Here is a 22265-nt window from a genome sequence, read left to right on the forward strand (position 1 = left end):
CTCGGTTTTGCAAATTATCCTGCTCAATGACGTCGCTGAAACGTACGTACGTACCGGTGTACCAATCTTCTGCCTTATAAAAGCAACCCTCTCTCTCTCTCTGCTGCCTCTCCAATCATATCCTTCGCCGACTGGAGATGCATTCATCATTTGAGCAAGTGCATACAGCGTATCGTTCCTTTTTTTTCCTTGCTGCGACATTCGAACTCTTCACCGAGTCAAACCGACAATTTAAAAGACAACCGCTAACAAAACCCGCCCGAGATTGGCAAAGAGTGCTTTTTGCTGAAAAGGATCCAGTTCCCGGGCCTGAAAAGGAGATGACAAATGTCTCGATTGTCAGTTGGCAGCTCCACTGCTTTTTTTTTTGTTGTACCCACTCACCGTCCGCTCATGTGTTTGTGGTGGGAAATGGGGATCGGGCTGTGGCCGAAGGAAATGCTGCCAGGGATTTTGATGTCAAACATATCTCTGTCGGAGCGCTCAGCTATTCAGTCCCTGACAACCCGAATTGTCATCATCTAATCACGCTTGTTAGCTTCCATTAGCCATCGGTTGAGATGATGATACGCTACCCAGCTTCTTATGATATCGGACCAACCGATATCGGGGTAATGGTAACTTTTTTAAAAATATTGACGAACTTATGAAGCACAATTACGTCGCATCATCTTTTAAAGGCTCATTTCAATTTGCCTAAATTCACAGAAAATCGCTCACTGCGAGTGAGTTTCGTTCCGCTATCTGTTAAAAGTTACGTTTCGAATTTTACTGCCGGTTCTTGACCAATTCTAGCGTAGCAAGCAACAAAAAAACCCCATTCCCCGATGGAACGAGTTTGAACCGCCGGAAGCGTTTTAATCAGAGAAACTTTTTCCGCCTCAATTCTAACCACATGCTGCAGCACAGGAAGCACTGGAAACATACCGCGTAGGAAAAGTTTTATTCTCATTGGAAGGCGTGCCGTGGTTAAAATACAGCTACCAACTTTCAAGCGACGTCAAATTTTGTTCTGTTTTCTCAGTTAAAATCACCATCACGCGCCGAGACGCGACGCGGGCAACATGCCGGGTTTTCTCTGGTCAAGAGGACGATTTGGTTCAAGAACCCACTGGAACATCTTGTGTGCAGTGGCGAAAGAAAATTGCGTTTTCGGTGACTACGGAGGCATGGGGCTTTCCCTTTTTTGAGCGAGCAAAACGGAAAACACCACGCTCAATTTTTCATTTTTGTGTATGAAACAACTTTGAAACAGTAGTGCTTCCGCCGACGAAGGAGAAGAACTTACGGTGCTGGAGGCGTAAAAATTTGTAAAAATAAAGCAAGCAACATCGATCGATATAAGAAGCTGACTTGCCACAACTGCCAACTTCAAATTTGTCCTACCACAAGACGGACACAGGGCGAAGAAGCTCCGTCAGCGTTGTACGGTGAACAACAACAACAACAGCAGTGAGGCTTCTCCCGGCTTGCGCTGCCGAGCTCGGGAAAACTTTCGTGCCCCATTAGGCCGGGCAAAATTGTGCTTGTTTTGGAAGGAGAGGAAAATTGCGACCCCCCCAACAAAAAAAGTGTTTGAAAATGAAAAGATCCATCTCTTTTGAGGGAAACACATTTACACTTACACACGCATGCAGACACAAACGCACATATATATACACACACGCCCCGAAAGCATCGTAATCCCTACTCAAACCGTGCGCAGCTCAGTGAATTGGAAACCTCAACACACAAAAAAGGAAAGAAAATGTATAAAAAAAAAACGATGAGAGGATTTTGGGCAAAGGATTTTCAAGCATTTCTGCTTCATTTACAACTGGTCCTAACGTTTAGCTTTCGGGTTGCGGCAAGGGGCCCACCAGGGCATCCCGTTTGGACGGGGGCAGCCGAGCGATAAGATTGAGCTGTCGCATGGAGCGGGACGAAAAGGAAAAATGATGAATGAGAGTTGCGAAGATCCTGGATTTCCGGTGTGGCTCAGCACCATGGATTAGGCATTTTCATCGATAAAGCTTCCGTTTGTCTTGTTTCGCTTTTTGTTCCCCCCCGCGATTTTCCTGCTTCTACCATTCTGGGGATGTAAAAAGGGATGCCAAAAACCCTCGGGCGTTGATAAAGCTTCCCAGATAAGGCGTGTTTCCTCTTACGGAGCGTCCGCGTCCCAAGTGTGGACTATCAATCTTTCCTGCCAATGCAACCGTTCCTTTGGGCGTGTGGGATTGAATTGTCCAGCCCATGGGATCCGCCCGCCCGCTCGAAGCCGCTGAGACAGAAATCGGAAGCGATCGACCTTTGGCATGGGCTACAAATTTAGAGACCCCTCCCCTCCGGATGCTGCTGCTGGATTCGAGCCAATCTACCGGTTCCATAGGGCGGCGGGAAATAGCGAAGAAAAGAGAAGCCTGCAAGAAATGATTTTCTAATACTCATTTGACAATTTCGGCAATGGGTCAAGATGTTCGCGGCATGAGTGCAAAAGGCAAAGGCACGGCTCCCGGGCGCAGGGCAAGAAGCCATTTCGTCATGGCCGGCACAAATTGCAAACGCCATTATGGCGCTTGCCATAGTGCGCCACACTATCTCTCCCTCCAAGCGATTTGTGTGTTTGTCCTTGCCGGTATGCAGGGAAGAAGTACAGCAGCCGATAGAGCACACACACATGGCTCGTTCCGCCCGTAACAAATGGTTTTCCGTTACGGTCACGGCCAACACCCTAAATAAAGGGAAAGAAGCACACACATGTACACAAGCGTGCTAACACAGAACAGAGAGAGAGAGAGAGAGGGTCCCCACAAACCAAATTTATAATAGCAAAAACCCTCCCGGGATCCCCAGATCTGTTTTTTGCAATCACAGTCACACACTCACACTCGGCGGGAGAGAATTATTTTTCCCACTGACCTATTTCAGTGACACCGGTGTGCCGTTTCTATTGCTCGTGTCGTCGTTAGGCCGGAAATATATGCACACGATTGCCAACTGCTTTGGGGATGTAAGCGTCGCATGCAATATTTTGCCACGCTTTTGCCACAAACCTGCCCCCCCCCCCCGCTTCTCCGGAAAGGACCAACCGTTTTGGCAACCAGTTCCGGTGTGATGCACATTCGATTCTAATCAACGTATCATCGCTCATGCTGGTACAGGTGGATGAGGAGGTTGGCAGTAGAGAAAATGGGAGCACAGTTCTACCCTCCCAGGGAGGACACTAGATCATGTTTCGTCATGCTGTATAGATAGACTAGGCCCACACGTACACACAGAGAGAAAGAGAGAGAGAAAAACTGTCAGCCACATATGGAACCAATTCGTTTTCGTATTGCTTCACGGTCAAATGGGTCTCGAGGATTGGTGTTTTGGTTGTGATTTTGGCTAGTGTGGTCTCCCTCATTTTTTGCACCGCACCTAGGTACGGAGTTTATTTGTATGGGGAAAAGAGCACACGCTAGAATGGTGTGCATATTTATGATTTATGGAGATTGTAATAGTGACACATATCGGGGACTTATGTATGCTGTGCAGAACAACAGCATAGAATCAAGGGGCTTTGTGTTAGATTTATACCGCGCGAAAAATGTGTTACCATTTTTGGAATGAAATTAAAGGAGGCGCCTGGTCATTTAGTCATTTTGGTCGGGTTTTCGTTGTTGCTGATATTTACTAAAATTGTAATATAGAAAGAAATATGCCAAAGTACTCATCAAAAAATCTATTTAAGCTCTCTGAATGCGAAAATAGCATCAATTTCGATCGATAGATGACTGCAGCTAATTGAAATTTTATCACAAGAGAGCAACCAATCCATCATTTAGAGCTAGCCAATCGATCGCTGCTCCCCAACTCAGCGCACCAAACTCCCCTCGTCAACTCTTCCAACAACGCTCCGGCAGGACCGGATCGGACGACCTCTTGCACCGGGAGATACTCCACCATCAATCACTTGCTTTGGAAATTGAGTTCGGGTCGAGTTCGGAAAACTCTTAACAAGCTGCCTGGCGAATGGTTTTGAGCTGCCAGCAAAATCCTTATCCACCAGTCAAACGCTCGCCTGTCTGGTGTGTCGGGCTTTCGTATATTGAGCCCCCCCCCCCCCCTCCATCTGGTGGTGTGATCCCGGGCAGGGAGTGTAGGTTTTTCGGGGAATTAAAATTAAATTTCGCATTATGAATATGTAAAACCATTTCCCCTTGCTTGCTGTGCATTAATAGCATCACACCCCTGTTCGTTGCTTCGGTGCTCCATAGCACACTTCCCCATGCAACGAGCTTTTCGCACAAGTGCTTCTAGCAAATAGAATTTCTGTCGACCAATAATGCACAGCATACGACCAAACATCATCTTGCTCTCGCTTTTGGCCCGTTTCCTGGTAGCGGGCTGGTGGGCTCTGGGTAGAGGGAAAACCATTAGTCAGCGGTGTAGTACCGGCGGGGTTGCCGGGTTCCCGAGGCACATGGATGGATGAGGCGCGCACAATGGTCGAAAAGGAAATTGGAGCAATGTGAAATAAAATGACAATTCCATTTCCTGGCAAACGCTGAGCACCACCGAGCCGGGGAATTGTAGACTTTGAATTGTTCTTCCTCTTCACATCCACAGACGTCGAAATACGCTTCCCGCAAGGCCATCACCGGTACCGGATATATAGATTTTTTTTTCTGTTGCGTTTCACGTTCGAGCGGGCCTGTGCCTCACCACGGTCCCGGATTTCGTTCGAGCTGAAATGAACGAGGAACAGACCCGGATAAACCCACCATACTTCTTTCACCAACGGCGAAGAGAGAGACAGAAAGAGATGTATTCTGTGTATATTTGTGTATGTGTGGAAAGAATGGAGGGAAAATCGTTGCAAAAAAGCAGAAAGGCCAGAAAAGATGGAAAACGAACAGCGGAAATCGTACACCCATCCAGCATTTTCTGTGGCGAGTTTTGCCACATCTAGCGGAGATGCGATACCTCGATGAGCGCAGATGGCAAAACAGATGGTGCCCGGGTGCTCTGGTGTCTGGAAGCTCTACGCTTACGAGAGCACCCGGGCACTTTGGTAGAAAGGAAGCGTCCTCAAGTACCGTCAACGGTTGCTGGGGCAGTTGTTGATCCTTGCTATTGCTAGGCCGCCGCGGTGGGAGAAATATTGGAATCAGATGAAGCGTAACATTAGGAGCGGTGGTTCTCAAAAGCAAATGAGCTTCAATCCGGTAGGAAAACCTGATGCCTGGTGACAGATTTTATTTTACTTTGATGCCAAGGCAGGTCCGGTGGTGCAGTTGTTTTATTTGTGTTAAAATTGTTTCTTGGAAAAACTTTGCGGGATGAGTTTCGGTCCATTTATAATAGATTAATATTTAATTAAGAGGCTGTTAATGCAAATCATCTCACCGTCAACTGTGTTTTTTTTTTGGTTGTACTGTTTTACCGGGGATGGAGATATTTGCAAGAAATGATATTGCGGAAAGATGGCTTTATAGTTTATTTAAATTGTTCACAATTTATTCTGCTGATATTGACCACAATGAGATGGTAAGCGAAGCATCAATGTACGTGCCATATAAAAGACACTTCTTCAAGATAATATTAACATTCTTCTAAATCATAAATCATTTCAAAGGCTTTGTATCAAAATTAAATTAACCGAAAGAAAGCACTAGACAACAGAAACGAAAAACAAAAGTGTGGCACGGTGACGCTACGCAAATGCTTACAAACCGAATGCATTCGCAAACAAACCCCCCGAGTCTTCAAAATCCACTTGGCTTTATTACACACACTTCACGAGGAACTCCTACCACCACCGCTAGAATGGTGCTGATGGTTGTTGGAAAAATTACAACGACAAAAACAAAATGCTTTCTACACAAGTGACAGCCTTCGCGCTGTTGTATTCAGAGCTCGGCGTAGAATGAAAACTCCAACACGGTTGGGGGTGAACTTATAAAAATAAGGACACTTCTGCCAGCGCTCACTCTTGCACAGCCCAGAAGAGGGAAGTGAAACGAATTGAAGACAAATCCGGAAACCTCACACACCACGTACAGTGAACTCAAAGCTGTATTGCTAGATGAAGCTACTTCTAAACACACACACACACGCGAATATCAGCCAAGAGGGATCGGGGTGCTTGAAATTTAGAATGGCTCTAGGAGCCGCAGGAGTTTGCCGTCGCAAACGTCCTCGTGGAGGCGTTTCTAAAGCCTTCTTAGAGCGAGCGCAGGCCACGTGGTCGCGTGTGGTTGTCGTTTCCTGGCGGCTGTGATCGTTTGATAGTGGGGTTGTTATGATTGTTATGCGCCTGCTATTGTTTCATACTCGTATACAGCCTGCCCGAATGACAGGAGAAGGCAGTACAGACGCGTGCGAGTTAATGTAGTGAATGAAATCTAAGCACCGGCAGTGTTCATCTGACTCCAATTTGATAAGAATGTGTGTGTGTGTGTGCGTAATTTAAAACCAACCATTTGCTCTCGTTCACCTTTATTTCGATGTCCGCTTTTCTATCCTCCGCATTGTAAAAGAAGAAGAAAAAAAGGAATTGAACGTAGCAGTAACCCAATTTCAATTCTCTTTACATAACGCTATCTCGTAAGTGATGCAAAAAATGGAACGGAGCAAATGGGATAGTGTTAAAGGTTGGCCAGGAATATGCCCCGCTTACATGCGCACACGTTTTCTGGTACGCGTTGGACATGCGCAAAATTTGCGTCCTTCGCGACCGTGGGGATGCTGCCGTGAGTCTCCAGCGAGCGAAGTGAAGCCAACAAACAAGCAAAAAAAATCCATTACAACGAGGAAAAAACTACACACTGCGCTCTGGGAATATGAAAAGCGCCACAAGAGTGGTCGGCTAGGTCCTGTGATGGAGCGGATGATGGTGATGATGATGGCGACGGGGCGACGATACGGACGACGGCGGTGATGCCATCAACGCGCCTTTATATCCATTATTCGCACACTTTTTGAAGGTGGGCTTTTCGCGCCCGACCGCGTCTCGTGTGCGCTCCAGGCTCGTGGTTTGTTTGTTCTCTCATTCACTTTGTTCCTAGCTTTTCCCTTACCCTTTTTGCCATCCCTCGGTTGGTTTTCTACCAAACGGTATGGGAAGAATTCTGGCTGTGGCAAAAAGGGCTTTGGCGCGTTTTCCATTACTTACGTAACGGAACATTGCCGACAGTGGCTACAACGACCACTACTATTTGTACGCCGCCATCGTGTTGTGTAGGTTAAAAGTGGGAGCCGGGATGAGTTTTGGAAAATAAATCTAAGCGAGAGTGTTTCCACGCTAATGAGATACGCGGCCTGTGCGTTGGGTCGTCACAGTGTTGAGTAGTTTGCTCTCCGCTTTTTTTTTTTTGCATGCACTTCCTCTACTGTTGGGTGGATGAAATCTCGAGTAAAGAAAAAATAAATAAATAAACAAATCAACCCCGATCGACATTCTGGCACGTATTTCTGTGCTTTTGGTTGATGATTTTACAGAGCGAGATAGTACTTTAAGTAGTGTTCTAAGAATTACTTCACGGGCGCTCAGAAACGCTCAATTGGACATTATTGTGTAGACGGAAGGAACACAAACGAAACGCTCACAAATTAAATTCACTTCCAATTCATCTCATTAATTATGCCAATTGTGCAAACTAGCCGCTTGTTTGGATTAACATTTTTATTATTTACTAACTGGAATTGGTGTCTTTCTCTCTCTCTCTCTTTCTCCCATTTCCACAGGATCACAGCACGACCAAGGTCCGGTGTGCGGCGGTATCTGCTGCGATGCCGAGACCGAACGACAGTTGCAGGCGAAGGCGACGAAAACCTTCGAACGACTAGTCAAACACCACATCCGAAGCCAGCGGGGGCTCTGGGAATCGGCTGCTAATGTGTACAAAGGTAAGTGTGGCTGTGCCGGTAGGTGCGAGCAGTGTGGCTGGAGGATTAAAGGCTCGGTTAATTTAACAGTTGGGTGCTTTTATATGCGCCTAACAAGGATTAAATCAGTCCGGTTGTGTCCTTCTTGTTGTAGATGCTATATTTATCAGTTGAAGAATGCTTTTTTTTACATAATATTGCTAATTTTGCTGGCCCTTCACGATTCTAGTCAGTTTTTTGTATGGAGTTTGACAGTTGGAGGCTGAAATCATGTAAACACTTCATACAAAACCACACAAAAAACTAGCCTGCAATTTTCAGTCTAGATTATTCTAGCCTCAAAGCTAGAATTAGATTCGAGTACCTGCTCGAAAACACGGTGTTGGTTACATTTACCCCAAGGTGCATTAAAGAGATCACGTGGTGGATTCTAGAATCAAAGTGTATGAAGTCCAGGTGGTCTCATAGTATGTTTTTTTAAACCAAATTTGAATATCACTTTTTGACAGGATGGGTGAAAACTTTTGTTCAAACAAGCTTTCTTGAGGCTTGACGAATACTCAAAACACTCTTAAAATGTTCATTCAGAATCAAAAGCAATAAAAATCAGCCTTCTGAATACATACATCTTGGGATAAGCCCACCTGTTTATTATACTCACTTAGATAGCTGCTCGAAAACTGCTATACAATACAAACAGCTGACATGCTGAAATTTCAGCCTACGAACTTACAACGGAATATCTACGGCCCCTATATCTGAAATGTTTAGCTCATAGCACGATCAATCAATCCTTATGAAAGTAATAAGATATCAAAACATATTACACCGATTCTAGAAAGGTTTCAAATCAACTCCTGTGAAGTAACAATCATTGTAAATTGTTATTAAACGTTTATCGTGTTTACTGCAATCTTTCTATAGTTTGCAAAATGTTCGCACTTCATCTGCCTTATGGCTGACCATCCGGAACCTAAAATGTCACTACCACTTGCAAAAAGTTGATCCCTCGAATCACGTTGTTGTTTTCGACACTGAGCCCCAACCTACACTCTCTAGGGCATCGGCGGTCTAACAAATCGCTATGATACAGCCATAAAATAACTCATCAATCGTATGAGCGCTTACGCGTACGGTTATGACTGGCCCGGGCGCAGGAGTCCACCACCTACACGCGCACCACAAACCACCCCCCTTCCCTGGTAGAGCGGCGGTATCCTTTATTGCACCAGGTTTGTCGTCCGGCCCGGCTCGGTACGACCGTATAAGGTTAAGTGCTTAATTTATTAGATCCGAATGTAAATGCAGGAAGAATATGTTTTCCAAGCTCGCTAATCCCCCGTTGTTGTCGTTCGCCAAAGCGAGGGGAGGTCCAATCGATCAAACGCTCTGCCAGTCCAGAGCTGCCGGGCGCCTTCAGGTGTGAATGTTGTGTGTGTGTATGGAGCGGGTAGACTCTCTTGGGTGTAGAGCAAGACTCACCCAGTGCCCGGGGTGAGTGTATCACCCGGGAAAGAGCTACGAGACCAGAATATCGATGCCACCCAAAACAGTCTCCCGATAGTCCTTCGGGTGCTGGTGGTGGCTATTGTGGTCCGTCTTCTTGATTCTCGATTGGCAGCCCAAAACCCGGTTTCCGATGGGTTAGCCCGCGCTGCACCCCGTCCTCGGGGCCGAGCCCACACATCTCGCTCGGTGGCCGATTCAATCGCTTCTTTCTACACCGTACCGCAAGCACAGGGGGACATTGATTAATGCGATCAATTACTGCAGCTGCAGGTTTTCTGTGCTGGATTTGGCCGTAATTTATTTACCACCGTTTAGTCCGACCGGCACGAACGGTGGCCCCGGGATCAGATCACCCAACGGTGGATAGCTTTTAAACTACGCACACGTACATCGATGTGTGTGTGTGCATGTTTGAGACACGACAGCATGTGGAAGCGTCGATGACGGTCACTTAGAGAAGGTACGGATTACTATTCTATGCTTGCAGTCGTGACAGCATTTTCTATGCATCTCGAAACAGTTCATCGATCGACGGGATCCTCATGTATCATCGATGGGATATCAGGTTTGCCCCAAGTGTGTGTGTGTGTTTGTGTTTGTGTCTGTGCCAAGAATTGCTTTAGATTCCGTACCGTACATCGACCGTCCTAGAGACCGAGGCGCTCGAACGCCTTCGTGGAACCGTGCTTCGTGAGATTGACATGTTTATGTCAACCGAAAGGAAGCAAACAACATAAATCGATGTCTAACGGTAGTAATAGGGTCGATGATGATCGTGCTGACGATGTAAATTACCATCGGCTGGTGCGTTTAACAAGCCAATCGAAAGCGCGCTTGCTTGGGCCGAAGCGAAGCACGCGGACGGGCGTGTGATGATTAATACTCAACAATTACACCGCAATTAATGCGATAATTATGCGTGACATCACACTTTCGAGTGGGCGAACTGGACTACACACACATGCACTTGACCTTTGATTGGTCCCGGTTTTGTGCCGTATCGGAGGTGCGCGCACATAATTATAACAATTGTGTGCCGCCAAGTGTGTTGTTGGGCGTTGAGTAGATGTGTAATTCGTTTAGGGCCTTTGTCAATTGCTCTAATTGCTTCGAACAATCATCGGATGGTGCTGGGTGGGTGAATTGGATTGAGATGTCGATGAGTCATAAAACCGGGGGTCGCAAAAAACCAAAAGCAAACAAACAAACGCTTCCGCACATAATTGCAGAGGGGTAGTTAACGTTTGGCATTATGGGTGTTGTGGTGATAGGGGTGGATGTTTTGAAATGTGTCAGTTATTTATCAATTAACACGTTTCTTTTTGATTGCGGCTTGAACCTAATTGCTATAATTGGATGTTCTATTAAAACTCCACAATAAGACCTCCTCTTAATATTAGTTCAGTTTCCTTATCCTTCAAAAAACAAAAATAGAAGATTCACATTAACGACACATTCCCATCTGCTTTCATTTACTTTCAATCCACACGTACCTTATGACGCGGGCCGCCACTCGAGTGCTTGGCAATTGAATCCCGGACCCGGATTGGATTTGAATCACGTCCGGATAGCTTACAAATCTGACGAAACGAAAATAGATCACTCGATTTGGCAGCGTTCAGTTGCGCCGATCCCGATCATCCTCTTGCTGGGTGCTTTAAACCTATGCAGCTCCTGCCCTGCATTACCGGTGGATAAAACCACCCGCCGAGAGCCGCCCGCCCAGTGCTTGCATTCTTCCCACGGTCTTTCCCGCTGACGGTGTGCAGGTGAATATATGGCGCTGCATTTATATATATGTGCATATATTCAACAGTGCACCTCCGCACGGCGTATCGTACCGCCCTTTCCACGATACACACACAGTCGACAGTCGGGGTGGGGGGCGGGTGGGCTGTCGATTCTGGCTGCCGTAGCCAACCTCTGCCTTGATGGACTGGGGTTTTATGCAAATTTTAAACTTTCCCATCGAACTCGTCGCCGCTGTGTTCCGTCGGCTCGAAGATTGGCATGCTGCGGAGGGTGGTTGCCGGTGTATGTATGTGTGTGTGTCTGTCTGTGCCGGTGTATGTTTATGTGGTTTACGGAGGTGAATCTGCAATCCGAAGCTCCCATATCCGCTGTTTGGGCGTTTGAAGCAGGGCAAACAACACACCGGAGAGCAGTAGCGGCCCTAGAACCGGAGCCTAAATTGCAGTAACAAACTGCTGCACTCCAACGCTTCGGAAGTGGTGATAGTGGAAGGAACAAGAACAACAACAAAACAAAAAACCGGTGGATCGCAAAGTGCACTCTTGTGCAGGTGCGGGCTAGTTGTGTTCCAACTCCGGCCAGCGGTGGCTGGCTGGACCGATGCTCAACCTCAGGTCTGGCAGAGAGGGAAGTGCATCTGATTGAATTATGTATGCAGTCGAAAATTGCATCCCCCGGAAAACTTTTGGCAAGGCTGGCCCGGGGCCCCGTGGGCCATAACGTAATGGGCATCGCGCGTCCAGAGGCTACCTCTATGCGATGGCTTAATTCAATATGCAGCGCTGCCGGGGGAGGGCGGCGGCGGTGCTGTTTAGGCGAGATCGGGCTTTGTGCGGTGCGTTCAAAAGGTGAATAAATATTGTATATTGTACCCCGCCACACCCGCGTGTACCACACGTAATGCACACGCAAAATCACAAAATTTTGATCAAATAGTAATCGACACACTCACACACACGTAATGGTTAAATATGTAGCGAGTGTTTTGATGCGTCGGAGGAGCCGGAAAAAGTGTCAAAAATCACTACAATCCCCAATAGCTTTGCGTTCACTCGTCCACTTCAGTAGCGGCAGAGCTCTCTATTTGGAGAAGGTGTAATTAAAACCAGCTTTATATTAATCACACCACGTCCACCACGGCTATGTATGTTTGTACTGGTGGATTAAACCGAAAATATGGGTACGACATGCAAATTCATCAAAATTGCGGTCAGCCCGTTAGATAGCCCGCCCGTAAAATTAATATCAAAATTAATATTCATTAGAAAACACCTCGTGTGATTTTTTGTTTCCCACCCCCCCTTCCTCCCGCCCCGCTCCAATCAGAATCTCTAGCAGCCCACATTTGACGGGCTCTCGATAATCTAATTAATTGCAAGAAAATAATCTGACACCAAGCGTATAATCCCGGTCCGCCGCTAGAGCGAGCGAGCGCTCGCGCGATGATACATCCTCCATTAAATGTCTTTCACCCGGCAGCGGTTCTTCCGATCCGCTGCCGGCCGCTGTTGGCACGTTTGGAATACATTATTCCTGTCCCGAGCGACTGTTCCTGCTCATCGCATCCCTTTCCCTCGCCAACAAAACCGATCACCGTTGGGATCGCATTAATTGGATAGCCTTATTTGGCGAGAAAACGTCGCTTCTAAAACGTTGTGTGGGGAGCTTTCTGTTAACTTTAAAAAATCGACAGAGTGAGATGATACGAGAAACGGTGCAACATATTTAAAATGACAACGGGGTGAATGAAACAAAAAATTGAAACCGCGCAACGCCCAAGCAAACACATCCCTGTGGAGAACTCGCGCAACCATCCCGCTCCTCTGCACATGTCGTCAAGCTGTGATTTATCATTTTATAATTTTTGCACCAGCAGCTTCCTTCCCGATTCCTTCGTTTCCTTCGTGCACGGGCCACCGCCCGCTGTTGGGTTGGCCGATGAGCGGAAAATGGATAAATTTTTATGACAATGTCATTTCGAACGGCAAAATCGAAATTTTACGAGTCTGGTTGCTTTTTTTTGCTTTATTCCGGCTGCTGCTGCTGTTGTATAATATTGCTTACTGCAAAAGCAAAAGTGAAGCTGCGCAGCGGAGTAAAGAAAACAAATCGATTGCGGGCCGCAAACCATCAAGCACACGGGGGTCGAAATAGGGGTCCAAGTGTGTGCGTGTGTGTGACAATAAATCTCGCGTCGATTTTTTTTAGAAGCGCCAGAATACACATCGTCAAAAGAGCGGACACGCGAATTTATGTGGTGTTCGTTTTATATTTTTAAAGCATTTTTTTTCTCTGCTCCACAACCGGCATATAATGCGTCCGATATTGTGGGAGAGCCATTTCGTGCATTGGCGCGTGCTTTGTGTTCCATGTTTCATAAAAAAGCCACCACCATTACTTCAAACTATTGATACATTCTGGGTTAGGGGTTCAGTTTTGTGTACCGGTGTGAAAAAGATATTGTTTAGACACTGTTTACAGGTTTAGTGACATTTTTGACACGCTTCAGGGGAAAGTGAGGCGCTTTAGAAGAGTGCATTGGGTGGCAAAAGTTCAATCCAATAGCAAGTAAAGGCGTAATGAATTGATTTTGAACTGAATGAATGGATTACAAAACTATACAATCAACTTTTAAGTCATCCTTCCTGGGTTACAAACTGCACAAAAGAAACTAAACTCGTTTTAAAAACGTGCTAACCGGTTGTAACAAATTTCAAACTGTAAAATCATCACTTTTTGACGAGTTCGACTTGTGGGGGAGGACGAAAATCGACTTGTAAAATTACCAGACTACAAAAACTTTTTCGGGAATATTGACAGCACCACGACAACGTGCGTTCGGTTAAAGTTTGCCATCCACCATCGGCAAAGGTGGCGCTGTCACTAACCCATCTTTTCCCCCTTTTTCCGGATTCCTACACGACCAGGACTCCCAAACCATTCTCCAGATCCTCCATTCCCTTAGTTCCCCCCACGACGCCAAAAAAAAAAAAAAGCGAGAGGAAGAACAGTTGCGTCCCGGTAGTGGCCGGAAACGATTTAGCAAAGCGAGAACGAGTTCGTCGTTAAATTTGTGCTCATCCGTGCTCGTGCAGCGCCCCGGCTAACAAATGCCTTTGGAATTACTCTCGTGTGTGGAATACACAATTTCCACCGATGCGAACGCGACGAGCGCAACTTTCGCAGCCTTCCGGAAGGACGGATGTCGCAGGCAAAATGCTTGTTTGTTCTACCTTGTGCTCCCGTAGTCCGGGAGCTCATCCGTTGAAACTCACGGCGTCGGTCAAACTATAGCATCCACAGTTCCGGAGTAGTAAAGTTTGTGACTCACGTGAATTGCATTAATAATCTTCGATGCAAACGGATTATTTGATGATTTGTCCTTGCAGCAGTGTGTGTGTGTGTGTGTGTGTGTGTGTGTGTGGTATGCGAGCTGGTAGGGAAGTTAGGGAACGAGATGCTCAGTTATGAACAGGAACCAGGGATGGCTGGACGCTTTGGATTTTCATTCACGTCCCAGCCCAAAACATTCCTGCAGGAAATGCTGGCTGCTGGTTTTATTTTAGCTTTATTAGATGTTGTAAGAATCTTTAACCCGTGACTAATTGGATTGGATGAAATGGCTTAGGAAAGCTAGACAGAACAGGCAGCTGCTCTGGGGTATTTGTTCCTTTCTAAACATACCAATTCCAGGCAAACTTGTTTGTGATTAATATCCATCATGAAGCCATCAGCAAATTCTTGCGCCGTGTTCAATAATCCAATGACGATGGAATTCTTCAACCACTGAGTCATTCGGGTTTTACTCTCACCACATCAGGAATGTAGGAATGCATTCTTTATCTTGCTGCGCTTTCTCACCTTTCCAGGTTGTGCAAAGTAATGCCGTTTCCACTTTCAACACTTTCAGCGCAAAGTGAATGAAAATTGTATGCTTGGAATTGGAAGACGCCGAAGGCCAGGTTGTTTCGTTGCTGCTTATTCATTCTTCCTCAGTATCCTTCTGGGTGTACATCAGACATATCCTCTTAAGCATTCTTTTGAAAAGGAATGCGATGTGATAAAACAATCCAATCAAACCAATGCAAGAGGTTCTCGTCGTCTGCTATTTGTTGCTTTATTTGCTTTGATAATCTCATACAAGAGTTGTATTTGGGATCAAATTATGCTATCATAACAATCAGATTCCGACCAGTTAACTCACAACTTTAAGTCCACTTTACCAATATAAGTGACTCTTAACGAATATCCTGCTCATGCTCACATCCCAATGCGCCTTGAATAACCTATGAAATACATCATGCCACGCGTCATGCGCGTCATCATCCACAACTCACCACTCCGATGGATTAATCCAATTTTCATCTTTCCGCGTCCCGCTCGTTCCAGACTATCTGCTGCAGCTGCTGCAACAGTCGGAAAACAAAACGCTCAACCTGTTCTCGACCGTCTACCGCAAGATGTCGCCGCTGTCCCGCGAGCCGATCCGCGAGCTGTACGAAACCATCCGCCAGAAGCTGCTGGCCGACCATGCCGGGGACGATTTCGAAATGATGACGATTCTCTTCTTCCGCGATCTATTCCCGGTCGCGTACCACCACGCGATCCACTCGGACGTTCACGGTACGGAGCGGGGCCGCCCGGCCAGCGGCAGCAACCGGGACTTTCACAGCGACTACAAGAACTGTCTGGTGCACACGTACGACGATCTGAAACCGTTCGGCATGGTGCCGCAGGAGCTGTCCAGCTCGCTCGTGTCCTCCGTCAGTGCCGCGTCCGTGCTGCTGCGCGCCCTGCGCGAGGGGGCCGAGGTGCTGCTGAAGCTCGAGGAGGTGGGCGTATCTGCGCCGAGCTGCCGGCAGGCGCTGCTACGCATGAACTACTGCGGAAGCTGCAAGCGGTACAACCATCTGCACGCCAAACCGTGCGCCGGCCTGTGCCAGAATGTGATGCGGTAAGGACAACGCCCTTGCACAACTCCGCGCTTGGCTTTTCCGCGATGGAAGCAGCGCCGTGATGAATGGAAAATTAATCCAACAATGCCTCCAATATTTTGTCGTCCGCAGGGGCTGTCTAATCGAGTTCGTTGGCGCACTGAACAAGGGCTGGTCGACGCTGACGGAGGCGATCGTGCCGCTAATCGGTACCGTCCGCTCGGTAGACGGCATCGAGACGGACATCAAATCCCTGGACGGTAAACTGTCGAACGCCATCATGCACGCGATGCAAAATGGACCTCAGCTTGAAAAACAGGTAAGGGGAGCACACCGACACGCTCACGCTGTACACTGAGATGATTCAGTTGAGATGCAATTCGTGCCTGTTGGGCGGACGCATTTTAGGCGAAAACAATACCGTTTAGGTTTAATTTTAGAACCATCGTCCCACGCGGCATGGGGCGGTTTTGCTTTGGGGTTGGATTTAAACTGGCGGTTAAACAGTCTCGACTACGATTGCAAACCTCCCGGCTGCATTTCCAGCGTTAGTGCGTGCGAGCGGTGCGAGGTGAATGAATTCGCGTTAATGAAGTCTATTCATGGGAAATTGCCACTTGTTCGCTAAATTTAGTCAGACATCATCACTACATCACCGCGCACCCCAGTGACCCTTGTGGATAAATTAATCAACATTGTTCATCGGACACGCGTTATGCCGGCCGACCACCACACCATCAGGGGCACACCGAAAACAAACCAAAGCCACAACGCAAAACAACACGGACTGCACTTTGCAGTTTGCACACTTTCGTGGCTGAGGGAGGGGAAGGAGGTTTGTTTAATCATTTTACGCTTGGTAATTATGGGAATTAGCAAATCAGCACATCGCTCACTCATCAGCAAATCGAATTCCGGCGAAAGGGGTAGAAAACGTTCCCCGTTTGTTAGTCTGTTGTTACCAAATCGATCGATGCGAGCATTTTTTTTTTGCTTTGTTTTTGGAACCCTACAAATGATCGTTGAACATTAGCAACATTTGGCCACTCTGAACCGATCCGTGCCGTTGCCGTTGGCTGACATTGGAGACATTGTGCTGCGTGTATGTGCTCCACATTGGTTAGAATTGTCACGATCGGGTTCAATCAACGGTTCGTGGAATCGCGAATTAGTCCAGCGTCAGCAAATGTCACAACGCGCCATTGTTGAAGTTTCGGTTGTGCCGAAGCCGGTGTGGTTGGACCACAGCTAGGCAATATGAGGAAGCGAAAAAACAAGCGAACTGCAAATCGGCACTCAAGAATGCTGACGTGGTCTTTGACCTGCACGCGCTAACGTTGATCGGGCAATTCTGGCTAGAATCGGACAAGCTTGAAACCTACGAGGAACCACGGTGTATAGGAGTTAGGGTTTGAGAGTTTTTATTTCTGCTTCTCCAACCCCTCGGCTATTGCGACGAATTTTGTATACATCACTAAACATGTGCCACGCTAAGCACAAACCTTTGGGAAGGTTCGGAGTTTTGAAGCATCTTTCCCCGACAGCGCGTACACCTGCTGACAAACTTCAATGGGTCGAGTTTCAAACAATGTTCCGGGGGTTTGACGAATTCTTGCCTTTTTTTGCATTCAACTTTGTGCTCCCCACAGCTAGCTCAGTGGGTTATTTGCAACCCTTGCACATAAGCTGGATACAATGACCCTAAAGAGGAAGAACAAAAAAGCTGAAACGGTTTGCCACAATTTAACTGAATATTGTAAATAGTTTGTTTGTTTATTTTACAACGCAAAGTTGTTAAACTTGGCACTAAACTCCAAAACGACTGGAGTAAACAAATATTTACCCGACGTCGGTTCATTTCATGCCAAAAACAAGACCCAACTTTGAGGCATTGATTTCTCTATTGGCATTGGTGGAGTTGCTGCTCCAGAGCAGGCTCTTAAATTAAAACAATTTGATGTTGGCTCTTTCCCCCCCTCGTCGAAAGCCTGTTCAGTACGGTTAAGATTATTTCTCAATGGTACTAAAGCTGCGGTACCACAGCAGCCAGTGGAGAGCAAATGATGGTGATGACCGATGCGAGATAACTCCCTGTACACACACACACACAAACACACGCCCAGGGAGTCGAGAGACCATTTCCGACCTTGTAGCAGTTTGTTAGCGAGCGCCAAGTTACGGTGCAGCAACGAGTACACAACACACTCGTTGCCTCCGATCCTGGCCGAATGCCCCCTGCCCCTGCATGAGAGTGGCTGTAAGGCTGCGGTGTAGCAGCTTACACCCGGTAGCTGCTCCCAGCAGCACGGCCGAGAATCCGACCGGTACGTAAACGAGCGCATAACATATGTTTAATTCAGTTTAAACGAGTGCTTTATGGTTCTCGAGAGATGGAAGCTGGAATGCCCGGGACAGGGCAAACCTTCTGCAGAGAAACCACACGACGCGTTCGGCAGATAGTGCTGAGGGCCTTCCCTGGTGGAGGCTAGACTTTGTTGCCAGTCGTGTCGGCCTGCTCGTGCCGGTGCTCCGTGGTGGCGATATGGTTGGCGATTGTCTAGACACTGCTGCTTGTGCTTCTTCGCCAGTCGATGGTCCTTTTACTCCGGTGGATGATGGCTCTCGTTAGAATTCCTGTAATTATGTTAATCATAAATTGAAGAGGCTCTGTTGTGGCATGGACGGTGTGCTAGATCCAACGGACGTGCGTAATGTGGTTTGCAAAGGAAAGGTTTCAACTAACAAAAAACTGCCATAAATCTAGCATCGTCCCACACCAATTCTGGGCATCACATCGCGCCGCGGTATCGATTATCTTGTCTAGTAAACTCGAGTCGCGTCCGCGAATTTAGTCAGCGCACGAAAGTGCCATAAACATTTTTCGGCAAACTAATTCGTCGATTCGTCAACCACGATTCGTCAACGAGAGTGGCCATCTCCAGCGAGTCATGCCATGGTCGGTCCCCTCTTCTGAGTCATCGTCTCGATGACTAATCGAACGAGTACCGTTGTCGGATAATCACCGTCGAAAACGCGCCCGCTAACTCACGCTAATCGTTCCTAATTGTGGTCGTTATCCTCGGCTGCGGGACCTAAGGGGGTCGCCCAGATCGCCCAGCCGCCAGCCTCGTGTTGTTTGGTCGCTTGGGAAATGATTTTATTTCGTTCATCTCTTGTTATCCACCATCATCATAAACGTCTTCGTCGTTGTGGGGCTTGGAAGCCTTTGGAAGATGCCCGTTTTTCTTCCTCCCAGCTGAGGACAATGCTAGTCTCCGGCTCCGATCACCGAATGCCGAAACCGAGCAGCACTTCGAGAGCGGAGTCTTATCTAAATTGTTCCGTCAGGCCAAAACCAAGATCCAAAACCCCAACTGTTTGTGTGTGTGTGTGTTGCTGTGTGTGCGCTCGCGCTTTTGCTTTTGAAGGTGGGTGGCACACGAGAGACCTTGAAAGTGGTTCTCATGGTTCATTCCACCCGCTGCTGCCGCCATCACAGGGCTGTGAAGTTTTGTCCTCCCAGAGTGTGTGTGTGAGTGTGCGCGCGAGGTGTGCAATGAATTATCTCCCTTTTGGTAAAGTGTGCGCCGAAGTCTGCCATTTCTGGGGGCGCTTTTTTGCGGACTTTCGGCAAGGCGAAGTATCTGGGAAGGGGGACCGCGCGGAGGCGCAGTGCGGCAAACATTCTTTTGACTTTTGCACAAAGTTTGACATTGAGAAATACTCGTTCGTACCTGTTTTTGGGGTATTGGTATTGGAGTGTGTGTGTGTGTGTGTGTGTGTGTCTGTGGTGTGCCGTTGCAAGCTTCACTAGGTAAAGCATGTCCACTGCCCGCGCGGGTGAACCATTTACATAGTGGTTTTTATGGCCAACGTCACTCTTTAAGACGCCGAACGAGACACGGACAATCAGTTGGACGGCTTTTGGACGGAACTCCAACCACCTCCCCCCGAGATAAGAACCCGAAGTAAAAGTTGTAGCAGAGCGAGAGCATGCTTAAGATAATCTTTGACAATCAATTCATCCGGCTTGCATGTATAAAGACTTCACCAGATCATTCGCTCGGTGAGCTCAGCGTGTCTTGGTTGGCTCCGCATCATTTGATTTGGAGGCCTTTCTAACCTTCCTCAACCGGTCATTTCCGTTCAACGCTTAACGCTTGTATACGCTTAGCTCCTTCACTTTTCCGACTGCTTTAAGACATTCTTTACCATTCCCTTTCCTGTTCTTCTCCCTCCCTCCTTTCTTGGTCTCTGTTGCCCCATTGCATACACTTTCCTGATGGCGCGGTTTCCTTTTCTGTGTTTCCTCTATTCACTTTCGTTGCGCGCGCGACACCTTGTCTCTGCTGTTTGTCTTTGGTCGGTTGGTGCGGGGTTCAACATATGAAGGAATGTTCCAATGCGCCTGCTCTGGAACCCGCGTGCTACAGCGCACCAGAACTTCTTCCTCACCCTAGCCCATCCCACCTCCCAAATGCACGTAGCGAAGGCTGCACCCTTGTGGAATGTGGCCGGCTCGGGAAGAAGCTTACAAGCGATGGTTCGCTTTTCGAGCTCTGCTGTGCCGGTTTTCCAGTTCTTAGTCATCCTTGGCTGTTGCTACTTTGGCAGTGGCTTTGCTTCGCTTTGCTGTGATGATCATCTTATTTAAAGCTCATTGCGTCATGGGACACACACACACTCACACACAGACGAGCATTCACAGAATGGCATTCAGAGAGAGAGAGAGAGAGAGAGACAGGGGTGTGTACGTTGGAACAGTGAAGCGAGAGAAGCGGCGCGGCATTCCACGCCACTCTGCCATTGCCCGGAGGCCATACCATTGCAGAAAATAAAATTTAAAAAAAAACCGTGGAAACAGATTCAATTTCTCGTTAAGTGTTATTGGTCAAAGTAATAAAACACACATAAAACAGGTTTAACTGGATATGTGTGTTGTTTCTTTCTATTTTTTGTTGTTGTTGCTGCCGTTGTTGTTTCGCTTGCTTGTTTGCTTTGTTTGTGTTGTGCTGTGCCCGGTTCGCAAGAGACAGAGAAATACATTCTTAGCCCCGATTGCAGTTTTGTTCTTTCGCGGGGAGATCTTCGCGCGCCTTCACCCCTCTCGCTTGACGCGGGTGCCCCCGGCCAACTCGTTAAAAAGGCGATGCCGCGATGATGCTCTTTTGCCGAACGGGCACCTCAGTTGCTTCTTCGCCCAGGGTTCCATCGTGTTGCGTACGTGTGTATGTGTGTGTGTGTATGTGTACCATGACCACCCGTTGCGAGGTGGAAAGGAATTTCGGTTGACTTTTCTGATACCTTCGGGTCGAAGGAAGCAACTGCCCTGGGTGTAGGCCACGGAGGCCAGCAAACGCTTTGCCGGAGATGATTTAAAGACAATTGAATGTAAAGTAAGCATGTGCATAGAATTTTCACATTTTGTTACTGTCTGTCCACACGTCATGTCCCCACAGGAAGCTGCCACCATCGCTTCCCACGTCCCACGACATTGCTTTCGAGAAAGGGAGTGAACAGTTCCAGTTCCACTGATTATAATTTTGCAAATCAACGCAACACTTTCTTGCTGCTTCCCGAGCCCGCTTCCCACTGTTATCTTCCATTTGTTTTTATGCTGCTGCTGCAGCATAGCGTTCAGAGGGGGCTGCTTAACGCGCCGTCGCTGGTGTTTGTTTGCTAACAGCTTTCAGTGCGCACATAGCGAACGGGTTCTTCGTTTTCGGGGCTTTCATCCCGCTTGTTAGCTGCGCACGAACGAAACGGCTTCACTTTTCTTAGCGCTTGCTTACCGCGCGGCGAAGGTGTGCGTTGCACGGTTATGTTTCTTCCGCCTGCTTTACGCCTGTCTTCTCACGTGTGGCTGCTAGTTGCCGAGGCCTTTTTTCTTACCGCAGCCGTTTTTTTTGCTATCCGTGCGCGCGATGCACATTTCGATGCTGTTGTTGTTGCGTTTGCTCCATTCCTGCTTGCTCTATGTGTTGCCATTTTTCCCTTTTAGTTTTATGTTTTAAGTTGCGTTTCTTGTTTTGTGTGTGTGTGTGTTTTTCTCTCTCTCTCTCCTCTCTTTCTTCTTCTTTCGTCTTTTTTTTGTTGTTTTTTGCTGCGCCCATGCGAACTCTCTGTCCCAAACATTCCAAAACTACTTGGCTCTGTTTCGCGCTTCGCTTTGCGCTCTTCACAGTATCGAATAATCTTCATTTCTTCGATTCGTTC

At 47.5% G+C, this 22265-nt stretch overlaps 1 protein-coding gene across 2 annotated transcripts in view; it reads left to right on the forward strand.

Moving 5' to 3' along the window:
• Positions 1 to 22265, forward strand: part of LOC1276466 (division abnormally delayed protein) — a 129118-nt gene that overhangs the window by 84885 nt on the left and 21968 nt on the right. For both annotated transcript variants that reach the window (XM_003435681.2, XM_315813.5), the window contains exons 3-5: positions 7714 to 7875; positions 15505 to 16069; positions 16182 to 16368. In XM_003435681.2, coding sequence (XP_003435729.2) covers positions 7714 to 7875; positions 15505 to 16069; positions 16182 to 16368 — 914 coding nt within the window. The remainder of the gene's footprint in view (positions 1 to 7713; positions 7876 to 15504; positions 16070 to 16181; positions 16369 to 22265) is intronic.

The sequence above is a fragment of the Anopheles gambiae genome, chromosome 2 (genome assembly GCF_943734735.2).
Source record: "Anopheles gambiae chromosome 2, idAnoGambNW_F1_1, whole genome shotgun sequence".
Lineage (NCBI taxonomy): Eukaryota > Metazoa > Arthropoda > Insecta > Diptera > Culicidae > Anopheles > Anopheles gambiae.